Here is a 25,389-nt window from a genome sequence, read left to right as displayed (position 1 = left end):
ACTCACAGCAAAATGCCATATCTTGAGATAATTTTTTTTGTATAGCGAATTTCGAAATTTCCAAATTGTATCAGTTAAAGTCGTAAATAATGATTTAAATCATGTGATTATCGGAATCAGTCTATCGTGATAATATTTCCATTCAAAATGCACGGTCATCTCTTCAGGCAAGACATGTCTGGTGATTTGTATGGCGAGAATGTATCATTGAATAACATTGATTTTTAGTTACAGCCTTCACGTTAATGGAATGTGTGACGTTTGAACAAATGATTCAAATGATATAGCATGCTATTTAGAGAGAACGTCACATGCAGGCCCGTCAAACAAACTGTATTTCACGATATGATAATCTTTGCATATTTTCGTACGAGATAATAACGAATCTTTTGAATTGAAGGTATTGTTCACGATGTCTTCAATTGCTCGGTTCAACAACATATATCCATTCTTATGTGTGAATAAGCATCCTTAGTCTGGCCTTGTGAATAGATGTTGCCTAAATGACAAATGTTGAAATTTCCACAGGATAAAATGTATTCCACTCAACAGATCAGTGAGGTAGACAGAATTAAACAATACTGTTCGAATCAGAGGTCTCTCACCACTAATCACAGTAGAAACTCCAGATACATCACCGGTTTGGTAAGACACAATGAGGTGATTATGATGATCACAAGTTCCATCTATTTAGAAAAGACGCTACACATCAGCACCAATTAGGTGTTATTGTCCTGTAGAAAACGTTCGGTTAGTGTTGTACAACCAAACAAGGACGGCATCGATTTGGTAGGCCTAACCATTCACCACTGTACTATTGATCTAAAATCGACGGAGCCAGATTTTCAGGAAGATGTAAAACCGGCGGTGTAATTGGATTTTTCCCCTCGCGTTGTCTTACCTGTAGTTTATTGGTGCTGCAGGTGTAGTTGTTATTCTGGGAGGAAGGTAAATAAATCGATCAGGGCAGAAAATAGGCAGACCGTTACTATTGTTTTTTTTTCTTTCTGATTGTTGAGGATTAATGTGAAAATATATGTGTGAATAAAACAAAATCATATTAAAACACTATCCCTAGGTTAAATTAATTAAGATTTAGATGATTGATATTGAATTAATTAATTCATATAAATAAATCATTAAATTCATATTAATAAATTGATGTTTATTAATCAATAATAATTATCTAATATGAGATAATTAATATCAACTGATTCAATAGTATAATTAAGAAGATGAGGTATAATTATGTTTCAACATAACACAAACAATGTGTCAAGTGTTCGCACTTTTCATTTTGACATTATACTAAATCCATAAGACCCAATGACATAGTCTTTTAGGATTTTATATCCATCGAACTATGTAGTACCGGAATAAATAAATAAAAATTAGTAGTTCTTAGTTAAAGGTTTACAAAGAGAAAGCTGTATAGCATGAAGTGTCATTGTGTACCATGTGTTTTATAGCGCGGTTATGCATGCACTTTCGTGGATGGATTTGTTTGTTTGATTGAATTAACGGCCCATTAACAAACATGGCCATATAAGGACGACCTCCCATGTATGTGGTGTGTTCTGTGTATAAAGTGCGAAAATATTGTTCTTGGAGACTGCGGTACATCGTGTTGTATCTTCTTGTATATTGGAACTCTTACCCTTTTAATAGTGCTATATCATTGAAGCATGTCGTTGAAGACATCAAGCAACACACCCCATCCGGTCACATTACACTAACAATGGGCAAACCGGTTCTACATGTACTCTCCTTTTACGAGCTTGCAATAGGGGCAGCAGGTACAGTACTAAATGCAGGGCAATCGTGGATGGAAACCTTCGTGTTTATCTGGTTGAATGATTTGAAAATTAAAAATCGGCCTGTTTATATCATTGGTCTCACAGCAACCACGAAAACAGTTTCTACGTAATGAACATTTGATAATGTGCAATTATTCACGAGAACACCTTATGATAACGACACATTAGGTTAAACAATTGCGTGTGGTGGCCTGCTGATCTTTAAATTGCTTTCGGAGAAACGTTACCATAAATAGTAACAAACGCTCAAATTGTTCCAGAAATTGGTTTCCAGCACGCGAATTACAGAAATCCGAGCTGTCATTTGATGATTCGACCGACTTTTATAGCTATATATTGTTGTTCAAGATAGTCTGCTCAAACATCTACCGTTTGATGGCAATTTTACTTTTGATAGAGCCGTTTAAATTGTAAATCAATGAAATTTGTATATGAACTACAATATTCGCATATAATCTTCATATTTTCCCGTAAAAACCTAAATGTGTATTTGATTAAGGATCAACCACACTATATCTAAATAATTTACAAACATACACGCATTTATTTCATGAGTGTTTATCGGGGTCTTCATAGAACATATGATAAGATGAAAATGTGATATATTAGTCAATAACATTTCCTTTAAAGTATGATGAATGTGAATTTGAATGGAAATATTTGCCATTGTCATTCGCCTCTGTGATAGAACGGATCAATATGATTGGTCTTTGGGTCGTGGTTTAGTGGTTTTTTTATCAATTATTTTGTGTAGGACCGCCGTATTTATAACCAATAAATTTGACGTTTATTACCGTAGATAAGGCCCGGACAGGTATACGATCCTTTGGACTTCCTTTGCCGAAACAAGGTATATGATTGGTCGATGGTCGGACATCGGAGCTACTACCACAGTGTGTGAGGATTGGTGATATACAACGTTATATATCATGCACTGCGTACAATACCAGGGTGAAGGGCTTACACGTTTCTTCAATAAATGACATTGTTCTCATATCCAAGGTCACGAAGGTCAGAAAAGCTAAACGTTATTATATCTGTTATTTCATTGATGATTTGTGTGATATATATATCTCACAATGTGGAATGCAAGTATGAAGGGCTTACAAGTCAGTTCAATAAATAAACCTCTTCGTATATCAGAGGTCACACAGATCACAGAAAAGCTATCATAGATGATAATCCAATGAGGGTTGGTGATTTATATATCACAATGTGGAATTTCAGGGTGAGGAATTAAAAGTTTGTTCAATAACTGAACTTGTTCTTATATCAAAGGTCAAATATGGTAGAACAATTAAACTTTATAATATATTTGATCAAATAGCAGATTTAAACGTTTGTTCAATAATGACCTTGTTCTTCTATCAAGGTCACGTAGGTAACACAAACTAAACTTTATAAATTATTTGATCACTTGGAAGATTATTTAGTGGGAGAAATACGAGTTACACATCAAAGTGAAATGAGACACGCTCATAACGAGTCATCGAATCTATGGTTATAACGTAGTAATGTTCAATCCGGCAAGGTTCCTATAAGATTATATTATATGTGTATAACAAACTATGCTCATAACGAAGTGATTTTGGTGGTCTACAAAGGTTCGTCATAACTGTGATCTGCTGTATGCAGTATTGGTATTTGATTTTGAGAAGAAGGCAGTGAGTTATTATGATATACATTGTATTCTACTAACAACGACCCATCGAATTCCCATTCTACTGACCAAACAGTACCAATGCTCTTTCATAAGAGTCATTTGAGTGAATTTTATTTTTACCATTTTTATTACATTGAAAAAAAGTGAATTTGGTTTACGTGTCACTTAAATGTTTCCATTCCTTTTTGAAACGTGGCCTGTAAAATGTTCAAACCACGCACTAGTTTTACAGGTTGTAATTATAAGCATTATATTCTTAAGATATTCGGTATCCTATCACTGGAGAAATGATTGAAGACCTCAAGAGATAGGGAGTAGGTGTCCTTATGATGTACGGGTATCGATTGGCTATTTTTTCCGATAACACTTATCACTATGGCAACTTCCCCTTTTCATCACATGACATCCGGACATCCGGTTTTATGTGATCAGATAATTAAAATGTGAGTATTACTGATCACGTGACCAGTTCACCTGGGCTTCCTTGGCTTCCTTGAGAATAATGATGACGTGACTACCACCTGTCAATTCGTAAGTCTTCAACTAAAAGATGTTGCCGCTCCCATCTCAATATAACCATTTTAGGTAAACAACTATATCTTAGAATAACTATTGTTCACTATGAAAGCACAGGTTAGGAGGACTCTAAACCGAAATTCTTTGACGCATGGATACCATTGACAACCAATGCTAACCCAGGCATATTATAAAGTGTCTGATAAAAACAATAAAGCCAACAATTTATTACGCTACCTTTCATTCGGAAAAAGCTATAACCGATTTAATTGCAATCCGACTTCGTTGTCGATCCGTTTCCAGGTATTGCATAATCGTGCATGATAAAAAAGGATCAGAACGGCGGTCCACAGTTTCCGGATCAATATGGAACTGATTATATCGTCATTTATATATTTGAGTTTACGAAGGATTGCAGAAGGCGGGTAACAGTACAGAGAGTTATTGTTAAGTTGTAGTTTTCTGGTAACTCGTGTAAGCAACTTTATTTCATTATTGTTATTTTATATCGTATTTTCGTTACTTTTTTTAAGTAAGTATGCAATAAGCCCAAAATTTGGAAATGATGAAGACAACAATATACATATATTAGCAAAAGGTATTTACGAAGTATTTTATAGCATATGCTGTGCAAATGCCGTCATTGCATCAGCCAATTAAATAAATAATTGGTCAAATGACATAAAGAGAAGTCCTGAAGACAGCCTGTGTGGTATTGGTGGGTATAGCGTAGCCTAACCGTATTGTGCCGTCACATTTATTACACGGCGTTGTGTGGAGGCGTTGATACTTATGTCTTATATTTATATTACCTGATAACATTACATAAATAACTTAGAGCTATCCATCTTCATCTAGCATAGAGGTGATGAAGCACAATTGAAATATTAGATACTTAATACCAGTTATAACGCGATGGTGTGATACGGATCACGTGATACGCATGTCACGTGATCTGCCATTGTATGAATTATGAACGTTAATCTATATCTCACGTAACAATCATTGATGAGGGGCGCAACAATACATATTTCAAAGGCACATATATGTGTGGAAGAAACATAGGACGGAAAGTTGAAGGCATGGCGATTTTTTCCTGCCAAAGATATAGAATTTTTTTCAATGATGACAATTTCTGATAATCCAGCTAAAATATAATTACCGCTAAAACACATACATTTAAAGTAATCATACATGTATATAAAAATTAAAATTCCCTCTTTCACTTTCATTTTGATTAAAAAAACTCTTTTTGCCTAGCGAATCCGCTACAATAACATCCACGTACCATCTGCTAAGATCACATACAGGGTTACACTTTGAACTCAATATCCGATATAAAAGCATTAAGAATATTAACAGAAGTCATAGTAAAGGCACATTTCAATGCACCCAGCTGGTCAGAAGAGTTCATAGTGTAGAACGCTAATATGATTCACGAAGAACGGAAAAGCAATTTATCTTTATGAAGGAGACAAACTGTAGGACAGCCTACAACAGCCAGTGCTTATTTAAAGTTATAATATTCATGTTGAAGTTAACAGAGGACAAAGCGTAGATGGATCCATGTCAAGAGCATGCAGTTCACATGAGGCAGAGATTGTATATAGTGTATGAGAAATAGAATAATTATGAGTAGTTATGAACGAACTTCTATTAAGAGATTTTCATGAAATATGAAGAAGGGGGACTCGCAGAAAGTTTTGCTTCCTTTCAAAAAGTTTTAACTTTACTGCAGATTTATTCCAATGGCAAATAAATATTTGGAAATATTCCAATGGAACAGATAATAGAAAACGTTTTGGAAAACATTCAATCGGGAAAGCGAATGTTTTTTGGAAAACATTCCAATTGGAAATATGATGATTTTTTGGAAAACATTCAAATGAAAAAAAATAAGGTATGCTTTGAGTGACGATATGTAGATTATATACAAAGCAGACTTTTTTTTCTTACTTCTTGAAACACTTAGCCGTTGTTCCCTTTTATCCAATATACGTTCTAAACAAACAGCACGAAACAACAAAACAAACAATGGTTATTTACAATAAACACAACAATAAAATAGTTAAACAAAATTAATACCACTTAACATTGTATCGAAGAGAGAAAAATAATTCAATCTGAATTCAGAACGACAGTTGAGATGCCGAAATGCCAGATTTCCTTGGCGACGGTGGAAACATAAAACATATAATCCTTGACCTGGTATTGACCTTATATGAACACGCTGTGAATTAGTGTCGTGGGGATACAGCATTATTGTTTTATTATTGTATAGTAGTGCCGTCAACTTAACTTAACAAAGTAAATAGATATATATATATTAATAGACGATGTTTACACATAACCAAACTAAATTTTCTGATTTTCTGATGTTAGAAAAACGAAGAAAAACTGCTCTCCATGACCGGTATAGATATAATCATTAAAAATTATATGAAGTTTGGTTTCATTTAAGTTGTTAAAGCTTATTTGGTGAATGATGATTTATTGTGTTGTAAACGATTACATACACTACTGCTAATACAAATATTGACACAGAGACACTACAATATCACTACAGTAACTGATACTATTGACATCACAATTACGATATGTAACATAACATACACGAACATTTATATACTGTACAGTTGTTAAATTTCGCGAGTGTAAAATCTCGCGATTTTTTGTTTTGGACTTATTCGTGGGGGTTATTTTCGCGAATTTCTTTCTAGCATTTTAAGGCTTCATTCTTATGACAGACTGTTACATGTAAAACCACGATTTTTGATAAATTTCACAAGGTATTAAATTTCGCGATTTTAGTTGGATCCGCGAATTTAGCGAAATTAAAACTCCCGCGAACATTACCAACTTTACATTTGATTTTGAAAAAAAAACAAACAAACGAAATAACAGTTACAGCATTGAGACATACAAAGCTACTATAGCCATCGTATAAGATAGTGTAGAGGGAGAAACCACGTCGATATATATTTTGAGACTTACCTTCAGGGCTGAGGTCTAGATTAGCTAGGTAAAACACCCCCGAACGGTACACAATTTCCTGACAGATAATAGCGAAACTGTATACGTCCCCTTTCTGGGTCCCCTCAGGAGGGCGATGGTGCATTCGTAGAAGCTCAGGAGCTGTCCACAGTTGCTCTGGAAATAATATTTCATTTTTTGTTAGGTTATAAGTTTTCTTATTAACGTTTGTTTAATCGTCTAATGATATATCTTTTCATACGGCAAGACCAAAATGGATATATCGATAATTGTATATAGTTAATATCTTTTTTTTTTACATTTGAATGGCTAATATCAAATGTAACAAAATACTAATGAATTATCCTAAATTTACACATTTGATCAAATTATTTACCGATAAAAATGGATTTTTTTTTGCAATCAAGCCTTCACATGTCTGTGATCAATGAGGTGTCTACGCAATGAAAAATAAAATGTTTATTTGAAAACACTGCCAACAAATAGCTCTCTTAGTCGCCGACCATATAACTTGACATCATCGATAAACATTGGAAATTAAAATTTCCAAAGGGTGATTGCTTTTTTCAGATATTCAAAGCTGGGTGATCAGTTTGAAGTCGACTAAATGACTACATCCGAGCACGTCAAATCGTGGAAATATAACGATCACTGGCCCCGTATGCCTGTTTGATAATCTAATCAGTATTCCATATCATGACTTAGCACAAATATACAACATAACAAACCCGATATCAGCATCTATATAGCTTTGCTATGTACCCATTTTTCATTTGATTTGCAGACCTGAGTACCCAAACAGTTAATGAGAACCTGAATATTTTACTTTTAAGGAACAGATATGTTGTCAAAGTGTTGAATAATGTGTTTTATGTTTTTGCACACAGTGAAATGATATATCTGGCCTCAATGTATGAATGTTATCAATTCAGTTTCTTTTTAGTTTACATATAATGAACATCAAGTCTTCTGTTCAGCGACACATATTGTTTATGTTTCATAATAGTCTGATAATAAGATAATATTTAGAAACACAAGTGAGGACAGAGGACAATCTTATGAATCGTGTCCTATGCAGGTCTGAACTCGCGATCATCGGCACCCACTCATCTAGCCAATCATTCATGTGGTTGACACCATTGCGCCACATTCACATCCTGAAAAAGGACCTTCCAATGGCGAACTTATGTAAACATAGTATCTTCTATATTTCTTTAATCTCCATATTTCCCACGACTAACCCAATGTATCTAAACTTACTTCTATAGTATGCGTACATCCCTTCCTCCACATCCTCTGGAGGACTCCTGAGGGCGTGTAGACCAAAGTCTGTGATCTTCAAAACGAAACGGCCATCTACCACACAATTTGTACTTTTAAGGTTTCCATGACTTCGGATATCACTGCTCGATAAGTATGTCATACCCTGAAAAAAAGAACGTTGCAGGTTTAAAACCGTACTGTGGTGTTATGCAGGCAGTTTAAAACAATGTTTTATATCAATCAGGAATGGCTTTGTACTATTTGTTAGAGACAACAAATGAATTAATTAGTTACATTTTAATGGGTATACGGAGTATTGTCCGTCTCCACAGTGTTATTATTGATAGATGGCATTGCTAATATAAACCGCAAATCGTTTCCAAAGAAAAAAAAACTTTCATGATTCACGGTGACGGTAGGGAAAAGAGTTTGTTGCTTTGTTTTGCATTGATTGACAACGCATGAACGCAGTGTTTGGTAAAGCGAACGCGAAGAAAACGCTTATTTAGTTTATTCAGTAAGACATGAAGGGAAACTGGAAGACCATGAGTGCAAGAATCGACCAACGTCGAAACCTAGCTCAAGGATCATGAAAGAATCTCATATTTAAATTTGGACTTTTGGCAACAACTAAGGACCTCGATATAGAAAATCGGCGATTACACGCCGGAAAATATTACTCACTCGACCAAATACTCCTTTCTCCTGTGCACTGACCCATTTGCTTTTCAATTTCACGTTCAAAGTCAAGGGTTCGATGTAGAAAGATCTAGCCTTATAATACTCTATATAAAACGTCCATTTATAAGTTTATAAAATAGGAAATATCTCCTATTTTCCCCGTGTTATGGTATTATGTGTACCAGTAGTTTACATATTAATATACCAGTAGTCCCTTAAATGTTTTCTTATCATATCTCAAAAGCATGGGGAAGTGTATATGCACTGATCATAGAACTCTATAATCCATATGAAATCATTAAAAATATATAGTGTCGCAGATAAATTCCAATAACTGTCCTGCCTACATTTATTTGAAAGTGGTATGGATCAACTTGCTCTTTTCCAACCCTAATCAAAGTAGCATCGCTTGAGCGCCACAATATCTAACGAAATAATTTATATTAGTATGCATGTCCTATATAGGGTTATCATGCCACTAGCTTAGCGCCACCTTCATACAGAGATACAACGCTCCTATTTCTCTATAGGAAAGCTACTCCAGAGTCACCTGATCAGTTGCACCTAACCATACTCGCATTGCATGATGGGAAATGAGAAGCGATTGTGTTGGTACTAAGGGACAGATAAATTGCCTCGTGTTACATGCTTCCTCTGGAATCTGTCTAGATTGCGGTCTAGAATCTGTGGAAATCAGACATGCCGTGTGAGATAACACGTCATGTCCTCTGTACTCTATAATCAGAACATGTAATACGCTGATTCCTTCATGTCAACAATAGGTTAAATAAACTTTAGACGTGGCATCAAGTACACGAAACCAAAGTCCAAAGGGAAGATTCAGAATTTTTATCTTAATGCAATTCCTAAACAACTGGTAGATAATCTGCAGTATGGTATTTATAAGGCATTGTTTAACGTAAAGACAACCAACACACAAAGGAAAGATTCAATACATTTTTCTTAATGCAGTTCCTAAACAAAAAAGTAGACATATCGCAGTTTGGTATTTATAATGCATTGTTTAAAGTACAGAAAGCCGGGGCATAAAGGAAAGATTAGAAATAGTTATCTTTGGACCTTGGTTGCCTGTACTTGCACGTTTTAAGCATATGTGACCTATTGTGGTATTTATAAGGCGTTGTGTAAAGTACAGGAAACCAAGGCCCAAAGGGGAGTCTTAGAATAGTTATCTCAATTCAATGGTGGGCAGAATTGTGGTAGATAATCTTGTCGGTGTCACTTAGGGGAGATAACGGGAGTTGAACTTAACATATGTAGATGAGACCATAAAGGACAGATGATATGAAAGTGTAACATTATTCCAATGTAGCACAGTGTAATTATATTTTAAAAAGAAAAAGGATGTAAGAGTAATTTTGGCAATGCCAATTTGAACTCTGCCAATGTATATTTTACAAATGCCTGGCGCATCAATATTTTGTTTGACATGTGCATGGTTCAAACATCTTATTTTAGAAGGGTTTAAAACACCACATATTTTTACTACCAGCTTACTTCACGAAGTATGTCATTTAAGATATGGTAATAGCCTCTCGTGAAGGCATGTCTAAAAATCTATTGCGTGTTCCCCCACAATAGCCTGATACCTAACGAAGCGTATTGGTTAAGTATTGAACAGATTGATGGGAGTTCCAATCCGTTTAAACACGAATCAATTGGCTTTCTTCATGTCTATCAAGCCCCTTATCCATATATCGATAATTATATATATATATATTTATATATACGTCATGTAGGCATGATTAGGTAAATCAAAGCTTATTTGTACGGAATTAGTTCAGCCTTACTAGATCGATAATTCGTGTACTTTTTGCTAAAGCCTACCTAATTGTTTGAAGTGGACATGGCATCATTTAATTACGGTACTCAAATGTTCTCTTGGACTATTGAAAAAATCGGTTTGATTGGTTTTTAGTCTTATTGATTTTTGAGGACGTGCACGTTTAGATGTCAGTGAAAGCCGCAGTGCCCGGAGAAAATATACCGGCCGACCAGCAGTGAGAGCCTGCTACACGAATGCTATATATTTGATTCGAACTCGCGATTTAGAGGTGCATGTTGGGATATAAACTGTCTTAGTATTTTTCTTTCAACACGTTGTCATTAATTGTTCCAGAGGAAAAAAATAAACATAATGATAAAAGTGGTAAAAATATCACTTACCCTTAAAATGTCCTGCATTAATGAGTATCTAAACATCCAGTCTAGTTTAATCTGTTCATTTTCTAAAACATCCTGCAAAAAATTGTATAAAGATATACAAAAACAACTGAAAACAATCAGTTTGAAGAACCTGATTTTTTGTTTGTTTCTGCATTAAAACCACAGTAACAAATTTGACGACGATAAATAATTAATGATAGTGTTAATAACGTAGTCAAATGATCAAATTTCACTTTGCTTTCTCTTTTATTGAAAGTCATGTTACTATATATGGAGCAGGTCGGCAAATTTTTTAGATCAACTCTCAGTGCCTTACAACTGCTCATGGTAGGTTTCAAACCCACAACCGTAAATGTGAAGGGTAGAGGTACACTGATTCCACACCCGATCCTCTAAATTAGGTCGATATAATGTGTTACTAGGAATTTCGAAAACAGAAGGAAAAATAGTCCGTGTTGGCTATAGATTTGAATCAGGAGAGAGGATAAACTGAATATCAGACATATTACAGTCAGAACCTGTATACATGGATCTTTATGATCTCTGCTAATTTTGAAGGTTTTGATTTCCCTTTAACCAATCGTTTTAGGACCAGTTTTGAAAATCGACAGAAAGGCACTTAATTATTATTTTCCGAAAATAGATAAAATCAATGGCCAGAGATAATATTACATGAATATACATTCATATGTACATGTTAAATGCTATATTTGAACTTTCTTTTAAAGTAAATCCATACGTTAGCCTTACCTGTAAACTTCCCTTCTGACAATATTCCGTAAGTATACACATATTGGGAGGATCTATACAAGCACCCAGGAAACGTACTGTATGGTCGTTCTGTAGATCTTTGATCTAAAATAATGACAAAGTAAGTAAACGCCTCATAAACACAGACAGTTGTGAAGCATATAGGGACCACGGAACCAAAGTAAAAATAGATTTCTGGAAATACCCGTATGTTCAGAAGATTGGCCAGTCGCCTGCTGGTAGGGTATTCATGTTACATTAGTTTCAAAATTTGATTATGTGGGTTTGACAATATATTAAATGCACAACTTTGAAAATATTTTAAGTCTATTTCTTACAGGGAGGGATAATAGGGATTGCAATTTTATGAAAAATTTATTTTATTTTGTGCGGAATTAAACACAAGATTGGAGCCCCCCTAAAACGTTTTTTAAAATTAATGATGAATGATCAGATTAAAAAAAATAACCTGGACAGGGACGTTAACATTACACAAACAAACTGTCTTATTACATGACATAACGATCCAAGAGAAAGAATTATATTGGTCATCTATACATGTTACGGGTCGATGACTAGAGTATCTGGGTAAATTTGGTTAACATGCATAAACTCCACGTACCCGCTTCACCTCTATCAGGAGTGGTTTGTTGACTGTGAGGCTGGTTCTGTTGATGCTTTTGATGGCAACGATAGCTCCCTACAACACAAAGACAATAGCACGCCTGATGAACCGAGATAAACATAGCATGGCAATATCAGGTAATTCATATGAATAATAAATGTTAAAGGTTTGGCCCTAAATCATTGCAATCATTAGGCGTCTGAACAAACAGAGAGCAACATAAAATATGATTTAGGAATTTATAGCTATACAACAAAGATATATACATTGTATTATACAGTCGCTCTTAGTCAAATTAAGATTTCACGTAATTTCTGTCTTATAAATACGTCAGTATTTGACCTGGTAGAGTGTGTTTTAGCGGTGGTTTGTATTAATGAAATAGCACTATAATATGACAAGAGTCCCACCAATGTAAATATATACAATACCATTAAACCGCCACATCCCGAAGCATAGATATTGCCATACGAATCACATTACATAAAACTATCTTTAAATGATCTTAGCTTTTTAGATGAAGTTCTGTCTAATCCGTCAACCAACCAGTTAATAATAACTGAATACTTTTAAAATAGAAATTGTTGCGATTGTCACGAATCAGTACGGAACAGTTCGAATGAAAATGCTACATCATTAAACGAATCTACTTTATTAAAATGTCCAATGTTACCTTATAATATCCTGTCTTTGTAAATAGCTGTCGCTGTCCGACGTCGCTGAGATGAACCGCAATGGTGTCGACTGAACACGTGCTGCTGGCTAATGACATTTTCTGTATCAAATAAAAATGTTGACGATTAATATTGGCGTAGGCTTAAATGTAGTTTGGATTTTGAAATATCTTGCATGTTATTCAAAGGCTTGAGCCAAGATATGAAACATACATCAATATTAGTTGGATAAAGGTGTGTATCAATAAGGTTTGCTATTCATCCGTTTCAATAATACTGTTAAGACATAAAAAGATAAAAGGAAAATGATGTCTACACAATAGTTGTACACAAAGGCGTTGACATGTTTAAATATGATAAAGCAGATTCAAACGTTTCTTGTATGAATTACTACTGAGAAAAAAGTAAGGAGCATCTGACGTTTCGTGTGTTGATAACTTCAGACATCCAATTTGGATACGTCATCGATCATTGTGGTAATTACGTCATTGATTGTAGTGTTGGTAATTGTAACCCTTTGCTCAAAACGTCATAGGTTTGTGTGTTGAGCCATGTGTCCAGAACATAATTATACGTTCATTCAGTTAATCATCGGTATTGTGCATAACGTCTGCGCTCCGATTGATAGCGAATACAGCGATATAAAATATCCTTAGTAATCATAATATATCCGATATCTTGTAAACATAAGGCAGTAGGTCTGGTTCATGTTAGTGATTTTATTGATATGACACAATAAGAAAAAGAACATGTACGCCATTAAAAAAAAAGTCCACTTATAGCACTATCTCATAAAATGTACATCGTTCGCTATACATGGGTAATAGTATTCAGAAAGATGAGAATATATGTATTTTTTTATCTTACTGTAATACTTAATTGATATAAAAAACCCAAAATTACCAAAAATAAATGATAAAGTAATACTTCTTTCTTGTATCTAGTTGTCAATGAAAATATGAGTATTTATTTTTCACTAAATATTGAAAATGAAATATAAATCAAAACAGACATGATCATTTTATATAATTCTGTAAGCAAACAAACCAAATCTAAACTAAATACCCAAGCATAATAATCCCTGAATTTTGATTACGCATTTGTACTAAAAATTTAAGTTGTAAGATTCCTAGCATATCGTATGTATAAACTGAATCTCCTTTTATCATTATCATATTAGTAACTTTTCATCTCTTAGTGCAATTATTTCATTTCCAATATACAGCGAAAATAAATTCAGTGATAAATAACAAGGACAAGAAATACAATAAAGTGAAATATGAGTTTTGACATAATCATGTGACACAATTGGGACTTTCAGGAAACAAATAAACATATTTGAAATATAATACAGCTAATACAAATATATCAAATACAGCATGTATACACGCATCTAAATGTAAGTTAAAATTTGTTTTATCTTTTACCCAACATCTTTAAAAACTCGTATTGACTAAAAAGGGAATATACATATATTTTATCTGCCGCTCATGATTAAAGAACACTAGATAAAACGTACTGATTTCAATAATATAATCGTGGTTTACAAAATCTATAAAGTTTTAGCTATAAAGCATTTATGGCACACTGTAATAGTATAGGGAGTTACAAAAGAACACTTTACACACCATGGGTTCAATTTCCCAGTCGTGCCAGTGGTACTGAATTGAGATACAGCATCGCTTAATGGAACGCGTTTGAATTTTTTTCTCCATTATGGCGGCACCTAAAGGCACCCTTATGAAAGATACGCTTCGATTTAAAATAAAGTTGTTCTTTTTATCTTTATCTTATTGCTGTAAAATTAATACCTAGACGTTTCAAAATGCAATGAACTACACAATGAGATGCATTCTATCATGATTTCAACAAAACAGAAATTTTGATGACAAATATGAAAAAACAATGGTTCGCCATCTTGGATCTAAGTGAGTGATAAAGCACTTCTTGAAGCAAACCACGTGTGTTGGCTCATTACGATCGGTGCGTTCCATTAAAGAAGCAGCATAACAATACCGATACAGCAGGTGCAACCTGCAAAGGGAACGTTCTTTTGGTATGTAAATACGAAAATAAGAATACCTATGGACTATAACTACATCATTGTTCTACTATCAGAAATCATAAACTATAAATGAGCACCTTAAAGTGTTACACTGCACCATTCCACAGTTGTATATATCTTATAGTTATATTACATACAACCATCTTAATTCTAAGACTTGGCTATATGTGGACACAGTTAAACGGAAAGGAATAAGCACGGGATATGTAATAGTAGAACATATAGCAGAATATGGAAAAAAAATATCATTATTTTCATCTTAATTCCCTTAATAGATATAGGGAAAAGAACATCTAAATTCTGATGATTTGAATATATGCGGACCCAATTTAAAGGCATAATGAAATAATATAAGTTATAAAAGAATTTAGCAAACTTCTTTCGAGACATAATTTTTGAACTATAGAAAAAGTACTGATTTAGAACACTGTCGAGGTAACGCTTAAGCGTACATGGTAGGTGACAGAAAGTTATATGTATATATTTCATTTTCTTAACAGTAAATAAATCAACAAGTAAAACATTGTGTTTAAGTATGTACACACACATTTACATGTATATATATATTGCAAACATTGTCATACTTAAACATAAATGCCGGTATATGTCATTTGTTCTCGTGATGTCAAATGTACAGCAGTTTAACTGTTAATGCGATATGTAATAAACAATAAAGATTAATTTGATATGCGAAAAAATGGGCAAAAATCACAAAAAAAGTATCTATCATAAACGCAATATTTGAACAATACACTGTATACCTATCGCAAACACTACAGAGATAAAGGTGATAAGTACACGCTGCTAAGTTTAGCATTGCACATATAAAACGACGACAGGGGAGGTAACTATACTTATTTACCTTATACTAAATAGTACAAAGCACGTCAACGAAACATAAACTAAATGAGGTAATAAGGACAGTATATTAGAGAAGAAGTTCACATAAAATCAATGTACAGTAGCGAATGGAAACATATTCATTTCTTTTTTTTAAATTCATTAAATTTTCAGTTAATAAATTGAATAAAATCATCTACACACTACAGATGACAATATCTTTGTCATCTTAATAATTTTTCGAAATGCATATTAGTTTAAGGTTTAGATTTATTACATACTAGTCTAACGGTTTACTCCTAATTATAATGGCTTCAAGTTCGGATGACAATACAGAGTTGTATTTCCTCTGTTTTCAATAGAGGATCTGACAACACCCCATTAGGCCTCATGCGCTTGTCACCTTTATAATCCCTGTACATTATTTTAGAATATTTGTCCTTCTGGCTTCATCGAATGAAACCGACATTTTGTCATTTGATGCATAGGCATAATTTTATAGGTGTTATATGGGCGAAATGACTACACACACGGAAATGGCTGACAGTCCTTGAAAAACATTCCGTGCCACTTAGAGATCTTGAGGGGTGATTTGCTGCCATATCCTCTATGAAACATTTATTAGGTATTTAATAAGATTTACAAACGCTATAAAATTCTCTATTAATTCAAATACCAAGAAAGCCCCAAAATTTGGTATACCATAACGGTAGTGATGGCCTTATCTTTCAACTAATTAAAAAAAACGTTAGGTTAGAATAAGGACGTACATAAATCCTTGGTTAGAGAAATACTAAAAATAGAAAATTACGTCTAGATGTGTTTTGTTGTAAAACAATCGTTCATATTCAACAAGGTAACTAGTCCACGGATACTTACACTTAGTATATACATGTTAGTTTGATATCATAAGTAATCGTAACAAATATAAGAACCATTGATGATTATAACACACAAACAGCAATTAAATGCAATCCAATTTGTGCAACAATTATAAAATAAAACAAACGATAATTAAGTAGCATAACATGTAAGACTTTGTAAGACATACGTGTTTAAAATGGACTGAAAAAATACATTTACACAAAATGGAAAAACCCACGTAAAACACTTTGAACGAAATGATAAACAGAAAAAAAAACCACAATAGTATAAAACAATGGACGAATGAAAAATAAAATGAAATAAATGTACAATCAAAAAATGTAACATTCGATTCAGATATTAGAGGAATCAATAAAAAATGGCGCCAATTTAACATTCGTAGTATATAATATCACATACATAGCAAATAAAGTATATCAATGCTAAAAAACAAACACAGGACGCTTTCACAATGATTTCAAAATCACAAAAGATCACACAAAATAAAATACTAAACATGATTAAATCAATTCAGAAACAAATATATACATACTATATGAAAATGTGTATTTCAATGAATTTTTAACGATTTTCAATTTAGTGAATTAGCAAAGAAGTGCATTGTAGAAAGTAATTAAACGACAGCTATTTCAATTATTAAAATCCTTTTTAAAGTCATAAATATTTGCAGGCGTCGAGTATTATAAATATTTTGATTATACGCGTTAATTTTAGCGCCCGCATCATAACATTCCCCTCCGTTATGAAATAATCATTATTCTGTATTTGCAAATTACAGAGTTATCTGTGCTTGTGGGTGTAGGTATTGATTTTTACGTCGTGTATTTAAAAAATAATAATAATAATAATAAAAAAAAAAAAAAATACCGAGCGCTTAAGAGCATTACATTTTTATGTAAGTATAACACAATATGTATATTTGAGAAAAGAGAACACTAAATAACCCAAGACATATATTTGGAAAAAAAATAGACCTGATTAGCTTTACACTCTTATGTAAGTATAAAACATCAATTGATGCGTGTGGAGAACGATTGCTGAAATATAGACTATAGACAGATGTTTTTTATGAACATGTCTTACAGTCATATATGACACATATTTTACATTTATTAAAATGTTCGATAGTTTACTATCTATGATGGATACGGTTCAGGTAAAATACGTCAATGTAAAAAGTGGCAAGAAGGTATAATGGCGCTGTAGACTTGTCCTTTGACTAGCCTTTTATGAGCCAATTATTTTGTGTGCTTGGTCCCAGTTATTACTTTATTCAGCGTTAATTGATCATTTTGAAATTATCCTTAGACGTACCTTTTTATCTATTATACATATTTTGATTATTAATATTTGATTACTTGTGTAATATCTAATGGTACTTTTCAATTATTAGTATTTGCAAAAATAATACTCAACTATTTTCTTTCTCCTCGTTAAACATACATCATAGTTGTTCTATTTCGTTTAGTCTGTCAGCAGTTCCGTCCCTTTGTTTGAATACGTGCCGACGGAATCTAACAAAGGGAAATAACTCTAATAGATCGGAATGAAACTACACTAGTAGTAGGACAATGTCATATCATTTTCCGTATTTTATTTCTACAGTACGATTTACACGGTTTCCTACTTAAGATTCTTGTTTTAAAATCATTATTATATTGTTCTATAAAATATATTGTTCTGTATATTATATTGTTCTGTTAATTATACTGTTCTCTATAACATATTGTTCTTCAAATTATATTCTGTATATTATATTGTTCTGTAAATGATATTGTTCTGTTTATTATATTGTTCTGTAAATTATATTGTTCTGTAAATTTCTGATATAGTTTCAATGATCTGACATTTATTCTGTTCATGTATTTAGTGATTTATTTTCTAAATGCAAATTAAAGATGAAAAATGATGAAGCTATTACGTCATACCAGGAATATAAATAAAATTAGCAAATAATGATTCAATGACACAATTCACACATACATTGGATGCATACATTATATCACATTTATATATGTTGTATTGGAATATGATGTATATTATAATTTAAAAGATCCATCCATAATTTGTTTTATCAATTAAAGAGTAACAAAATCTAGTCTGTGTACATTAATAGTGTGTATATGTTATGTGTAGTGGATACACCTGATCTATTATATACAGAAAGGATAGATTAACACAAACTTCGTACTAAATAGTTAAAGACCCCGTATACGACTCGCTAAGTATATACATATGCAAACACTTACACGACAGGTAGTACAGAACACATATATTTCCAGTATCTCCGATCGTCTAAATTTGGAATGATTATTTTAAGCTGTGTGGTCAAATCAATATCCGAAAAAAAAATCAAAAGTAAAAGAAAAAAAGATGAACTACTGTCCACAATCCCTTGTATGGTTTTATATGGTTATAAATGATAATTATTGATGATTTATATTGACTTGTTTTATTTCATTTCTATTTTTTTTAGATCTTTATACATGTAGTAACCCATTGAACATATAATTAAAAAAAAGTATTTATAATGTAACTTAACTGAACTCATATGCTATAAAAATATTGCAAGTGATTTCAGATTGAGAAAATAGAAGCAATTCAGTCGGAGTCTGGCTTAAATTTACTGATAGAAATCGTTATTCAGTATAGCGCATGTACAATATTACAGAAGGGTAAAAATGAAAAAAGGATAATATAAGAAAGTGAATCTTTTAAGAGGTATGCTTTTGGGAATAGCAAATAACAATAAAACAAAAATCACCCCCTAATTACATGTTTTGACATTTTAAAAATATTGAGTTTGCGAATGTTGCTGCTAACAAATCACGCATCAATTGGCATCATCTCGCTAAAACTCGTGGTTGTGCAGCTGTTCCGAGAGTATGTTGAGTTTTCCGGTATGTCGTCAGGGAAGGAGGTTCTGATAGCACGGCACACACAAGATGGAACTGTCATTCTGCTTTCTTTCTTCAATTTCTGTCCTCTATGCATCCAACACAAGAACTGCCGGGTAGCCATCAGGCGAAACTTGCTGCAAGTAATGAAATAACAACTGTAGGAAAATCCTACTGTAAGTGGTGTCGACTTCAATCACAATACATTTTAAGCCTCGCTATCCCGAATCCTGCAAATTCAAAGTCACCAACACTTGTTTCAAACTCAAATATAAAATAGATACATGTTAAAGGAAACATACACCACTTTAACTCGAAGAAAATGGCAAAAGTTTCAGTATTCTGAGGAATTATATATTTAAAGATAAAGTAAAAGAAAACCCAAAACAAGGCCGTGGAGTTATTCAAGTTCAGGATAACGAGGCTTAACACCATTTTGAGATAAAACATATATTTTGGATAGATGGCAATTTATAACCCTTTTGAGAGCGATTTGGAACACTACAAAACAAATATAATTTAAAAAATGATTGTCTGTACCTGAAATAAATGACATTGGAAACAGATAATATGAATAAATACAAATAGAATTTAAAACCGATAGTCTAAGAATTGCATTAAAGCAAATTTCCATCAAAATATGAGACAGTGTCGTTTTATTCTTTCATGTATGTTACTTTAATCCCGTGAACACCCTTTTGACTTCGTAAGTATTTATGTTGTATGCTGTCTTCCTATATTTCGGAAACTAAAAGACGATTTTTCCAGAATGAAACTCGAATTCGTACGGTGAGTCTGCTGATATACGGACTGAAATTAAATACTAGAAATTTTGGAAAGAAGTGATTATCTTGTCTTCCGACACGACATAACGGGACTTGACGGGACGGTTATGAGTTGCACTTCATGCCCACATTTAATGGCGGGATACAAAAAAACTGCTGTAACGCCTTTATATGATCCTTATGTGTTAATAGGACGTAAACTCCGTTAAACATTAAAAAACGCAAAACTGCATATTATAATCGAAATGCGTTGTCTTAAATTGAATAACAGTTATCATTATTGTACGGCAGTAATTTTCATGACTTTACGAGGCGTTGCATATGACGGAAAAATATATGTGAAGTCATACCATATGGTTAAAATTAATATGATTGAAACGGGTTAAAGTTTAGCGTTGAAGTGAAAATCTTAAATGTATATGTTATTTCAAATTATTGAAATATTGCAATTGCCAACCAATTTTTTTTTCATCCTAAATGGTGTGTTGGATCCATAATACGATATATGTATACAGCGTTACAACTGAAATGTCATCATTAGTAAATGATCATGTTAACCAAATATATATTTTTCTTTTTTTTTCTTCAATAGACATATAATGATATTAAGTTCCTTTCACAGAAGGACTTGCACACAAATTACCATATTTAAATATATTATTATAATCTTGAACACAAACTTTCACCGCTTTCACATTATGTACAGATATATTCATCAGTTAACCATATTAAAAACATTTTTAAAGATAAATTAAGATAATAATATGTACATAACTGGTACTTACCATGGGCTGAGATCGACGGGAGCCGCGCCTCGTTGTCGACGCACTAACATCACGTGGATGAAGACAGATACGAGCACTTCTTTATTGAGCACGACATCCACGAAGTCTTTAGATTTTGTCAGACACGTCCCTTCTTCTTGGAAAATCCCAAACAATTCCAGCTGGCGGCAGCACAGTCGACGTTGACGGTCAGCGTCTTCACAGTGGCCACACTTGCACCAGGACTGGTCAACGACGTCAGATCGCTCTATCAGCACACGCCCCTCCGCGCATGCGTCGCCGTTGGTCTGTAGAGAAAAGGTTCCTCCGTCGTATTTTAGTGCACGTGTTAACGTAAGTGATAGAGATAGTACTCTGACGCACGACATAGAGATGATAATGTTATTTAAGGCGATTTTCACTCTAATTACGCGTGTGTACTTAGACATACCATGTATACAAAAATCACAATAGGGTGGGTGGCTAATTTCATTTCAGTTTCTAAATGCCCTAGTATAGGGTAACCACAATACGTACTATACACCGTAAAGCAACTAAATAACATCATCATACTAGATCACTAATCGCGTTACAGTCATTTAGATTTTAGTTTGGACATATTTTTAATCTCAAAGAAAAGACAAAATATAAGTCATTTTGTCATGTTAGTAACTTCAAATTTACAATAACCGGTACCTTACGCTATGACGAGCATAAGTAATAACCCCATAGAGTAAAGCATGATTTATTAGAACAGTACCATTCAGTGATGGCTATTTAGTGATGACTTTTATTTCAGCAAATAAAATAGTGTGCGAAAAATATCGCATATCAAAAATATATTCAAACATGAATCTAATAAGTATGTGATGGCCGTTAATGTGAGAATGCGTAGTCGCCTTGTTTATATACACTTGTGTTTTATTGTCATCAGGGAAATTGTAGAAATAAAGATATATGCATATATGTCCATGTTCTAGCTTTGTTCTTGTATTTTGATGGAGTGCGGGAGCGACATGTTCTACAAGTCAATACTCTATGATAAACTTAAAGTGTGTGAAGTAAATGATAGGAAACAATACAAACAATCGAATTTCCTGATTGGCCAAAGTAATGTTAAAGTTCATATGGAACTTGATAATGGGTGCATTTGAACTGAATTATATCGAATATAAAATCATCAAAATCTTACCTCTAGATTAAGGTTATTCGACAATGCAACGAAGATTGATTTCCTAACAGCTAAGAAATTGTACCGTGGATCCAGTAGTCTTAACCTATAGACTCCGAAATTGTTTACTTGTATGTGGTAAGCTGAGTGACCGAGATATATGTCTGATCACTAATTGGCTGACAAGATGACTTGACCATACAGTATTACTTACCCTGTTTAAGCTCACACTACTTCCTTGTCTCTTGAGCTTCTTGTCGTTTTCCATCGAGCCAAACATGATGTCTTCCCATCGTACTCGCCAGTTCATCTCAGCTAGCTCCGCCTCAAGCTTGATATGTCTGTAGTAGGTAAAGGTTTTGTTCAATCGTTAATTTTTTCCATCGTATTCCGTCTGTGCAAATTACACAGAGTTATCTTCCTTGCCGAAAGGTATCCATAATGACGTCATTATTTTGTAAACGAAACTCATGTCGTGTTCACTGAATACTCCAATGTTACGCTCGGAAACCTATGAGGCCACAATCAATACCTACCCGCAAGGGCAGATAACTATGTTATATGCAAATACAGAATATTTGTGTATGCATCATTAGAAAAGAAAACAATTGATATGGCACATGTTTAGTAAAATATACAACGCTTATATTATATGTTAAAAACAAAAACATTGTCAAAGGAAACATCTTGAATACTATAATGTATTTCATAAATTAATAATATAGATAAGGAATTAGTTTATTGATTATATAATGGTTTGTTAACAAAAACATAATTCATCTAAAAGTATAATATACTATAGTGTTACAATATATAGAGATTGTAAACATCTTTCCTTGCTGACGTTGGATAATTTAGAGTTATCTCTCTTATACCTAAAACCAAGTCACCAATCACTGCCTGAATGCCCTGCAGGCTACATCATGACATCAAGATATGACAGATGATTAGTACCACCTGGGTACCGCTAACATCATCAACTCTAATATGATTTTTCCTTGAATATAGCGAAATAAAACACAGTCAGGATAACTCCAGTTCACTTTATACAAATGTGGATAATGATAGACTATATCATGTTTATCATATTTTTTTCATTTTTGGAAACAAATATCCTATATTATATTGGATGTATGCGTATTGTGGCGTCAACATTCGCTATTTATTTAACATGGTCTCTCGTAAGTAAATCAGCAAATATTTCGAACAGAGTCCCGTTAGCAAATTTTAAATTATTCTTTAGAGAAATGGTAAGTCAGTGAAGGAATATTTAGTGGTTATGATATGTCAATTTTGATATCGCACCTTTTATCAGCCCGAGACCGCCATATCAGCCCAAGGGCCGCAGGCCCGAGAGCTGATATCTGGTCAAGGGCTGATAAAGGGTGCGAAATCAAAATTGACATATCATAACCTTTTTATCACACATTTTGAAAATAAAAGGAGAAAGAAATTTCAACAATTTAAAAACATGAATTAAAACGTATTGATCAATGACCGATATTCCACTGGTCATATTGTAGGCCAATTTAATGTTGAAACAGTGGAAAAACTTCATTACATGTACATGTACACTGTATAGGTTTTTTTACAAAAACATACTCCCAGGTTCAATGAACGAGTTGAAAGATCCTAGGGAATGTTAACTATCACTTAAAAATCATATTGTTCAACAAATTCCAGCAAAGCGGGTTCATTTCAGAATGATCAGTTTGACAACGGACAGGAAATAGGAATTATGAATTCGACAGAAAAAACTACACGTACATGTATTTAACTGTATTAATTAATTCCTGTGTCTCTTCTTGTTGACAAACGCATGTCGTTGATTTTATTTATACCGAATACATGCTTTTTATGTTACAATTATGTGAATTGCGATGCTTTGTTTTCGGCACTGTGGACAAAACTCATTTCAACCTGATCTTAGTTAAGACATTTATCTCCAGTAAAATCATCATGAAACATACTTTTTCTGATTTCTGATATCTTTCTCAATACGTTTATCAAAGAGCTATTTTTAAATTGAAAATTGTATCCGTTATTCAACTTATCGTCTGTAGGAAACTGAATCGAAGTGACAACTCTAAAATCCGGACTGAAAACTCCGGATGACGTGATATCAGCCCGGGCTGATATCAAATTATGACGTCATAATGTGATATCAGCCTGGGCGCTGATATGACGGCACTGACAGCACTAGTATCGCGTGGGCAAAACGTTCATTATCAAAGACAAAAGTGTGATAAATGTTTTTATTTTCCTGCAAGCCAAACATATAGAATGTTTCAGGTCACAGTTGAAATTGGGGGAAATATATTCATATCACAGGATTAAAAACAATAAGTAAATTTGTTTACACATTAATGAAAAAGATGCATTTGACATACTTATGGAAGGATATCTTTTTAGCACAAACTCGATTTTGAAACAACTTAAGGCAATTTTCGAATCATTCACGTACCAGTACCATAATTCCTTAGTAAGCGTCTCGCATTAAGAGCAATAAGAGCACCAATATTTAGCCCCAACCCACTGGCTCGAGATGCACTAAATTACGATTACCACCAACATATAAAGTTGGACAGTATAACACCCACCTGTATATGAAGAAGGCCGTGACCAGTACTATGACTAAGAGGGAGCCAAGGACGATAATCACAATGCCGTACTCTGGGAAAGGTTCTGAAACACAGACGTCGGTAGTCAAGAAAATATTAAAATTTGAATGAAAAAAACCAACTCACTTTTGTATATTTTTTTACCAAACTCTGATCCCTTATTGATTTGCTATTCTTAGTATGTATTCCAT

General features: G+C 33.4%; 1 protein-coding gene across 7 annotated transcripts in view; it reads right to left on the bottom strand.

The window, feature by feature from the left end:
• Positions 1 to 25,389, bottom strand: part of LOC138305523 (atrial natriuretic peptide receptor 1-like) — a 337,291-nt gene that overhangs the window by 19,857 nt on the left and 292,045 nt on the right. For 6 of the 7 annotated variants that reach the window (XM_069245785.1, XM_069245783.1, XM_069245780.1 and 3 more), the window contains 9 exons: positions 25,178 to 25,262; positions 22,792 to 22,918; positions 13,170 to 13,271; positions 12,494 to 12,571; positions 11,872 to 11,976; positions 11,122 to 11,193; positions 8,251 to 8,416; positions 6,991 to 7,146; positions 5,953 to 5,997 (listed from right to left, as the gene is read on the bottom strand). In XM_069245785.1, coding sequence (XP_069101886.1) covers positions 5,953 to 5,997; positions 6,991 to 7,146; positions 8,251 to 8,416; positions 11,122 to 11,193; positions 11,872 to 11,976; positions 12,494 to 12,571; positions 13,170 to 13,271; positions 22,792 to 22,918; positions 25,178 to 25,262 — 936 coding nt within the window. The remainder of the gene's footprint in view (positions 1 to 5,952; positions 5,998 to 6,990; positions 7,147 to 8,250; positions 8,417 to 11,121; positions 11,194 to 11,871; positions 11,977 to 12,493; positions 12,572 to 13,169; positions 13,272 to 22,791; positions 22,919 to 25,177; positions 25,263 to 25,389) is intronic. The other variant, XM_069245784.1, reaches the window with a different exon arrangement.

Source organism: Argopecten irradians, chromosome 13 (assembly GCF_041381155.1).
Source record: "Argopecten irradians isolate NY chromosome 13, Ai_NY, whole genome shotgun sequence".
Taxonomy (NCBI): Eukaryota; Metazoa; Mollusca; class Bivalvia; order Pectinida; family Pectinidae; genus Argopecten; species Argopecten irradians.
The sequence above is the reverse complement of the archived record's forward strand: the minus strand, read 5'-3'. Positions and strand labels throughout refer to the sequence as shown.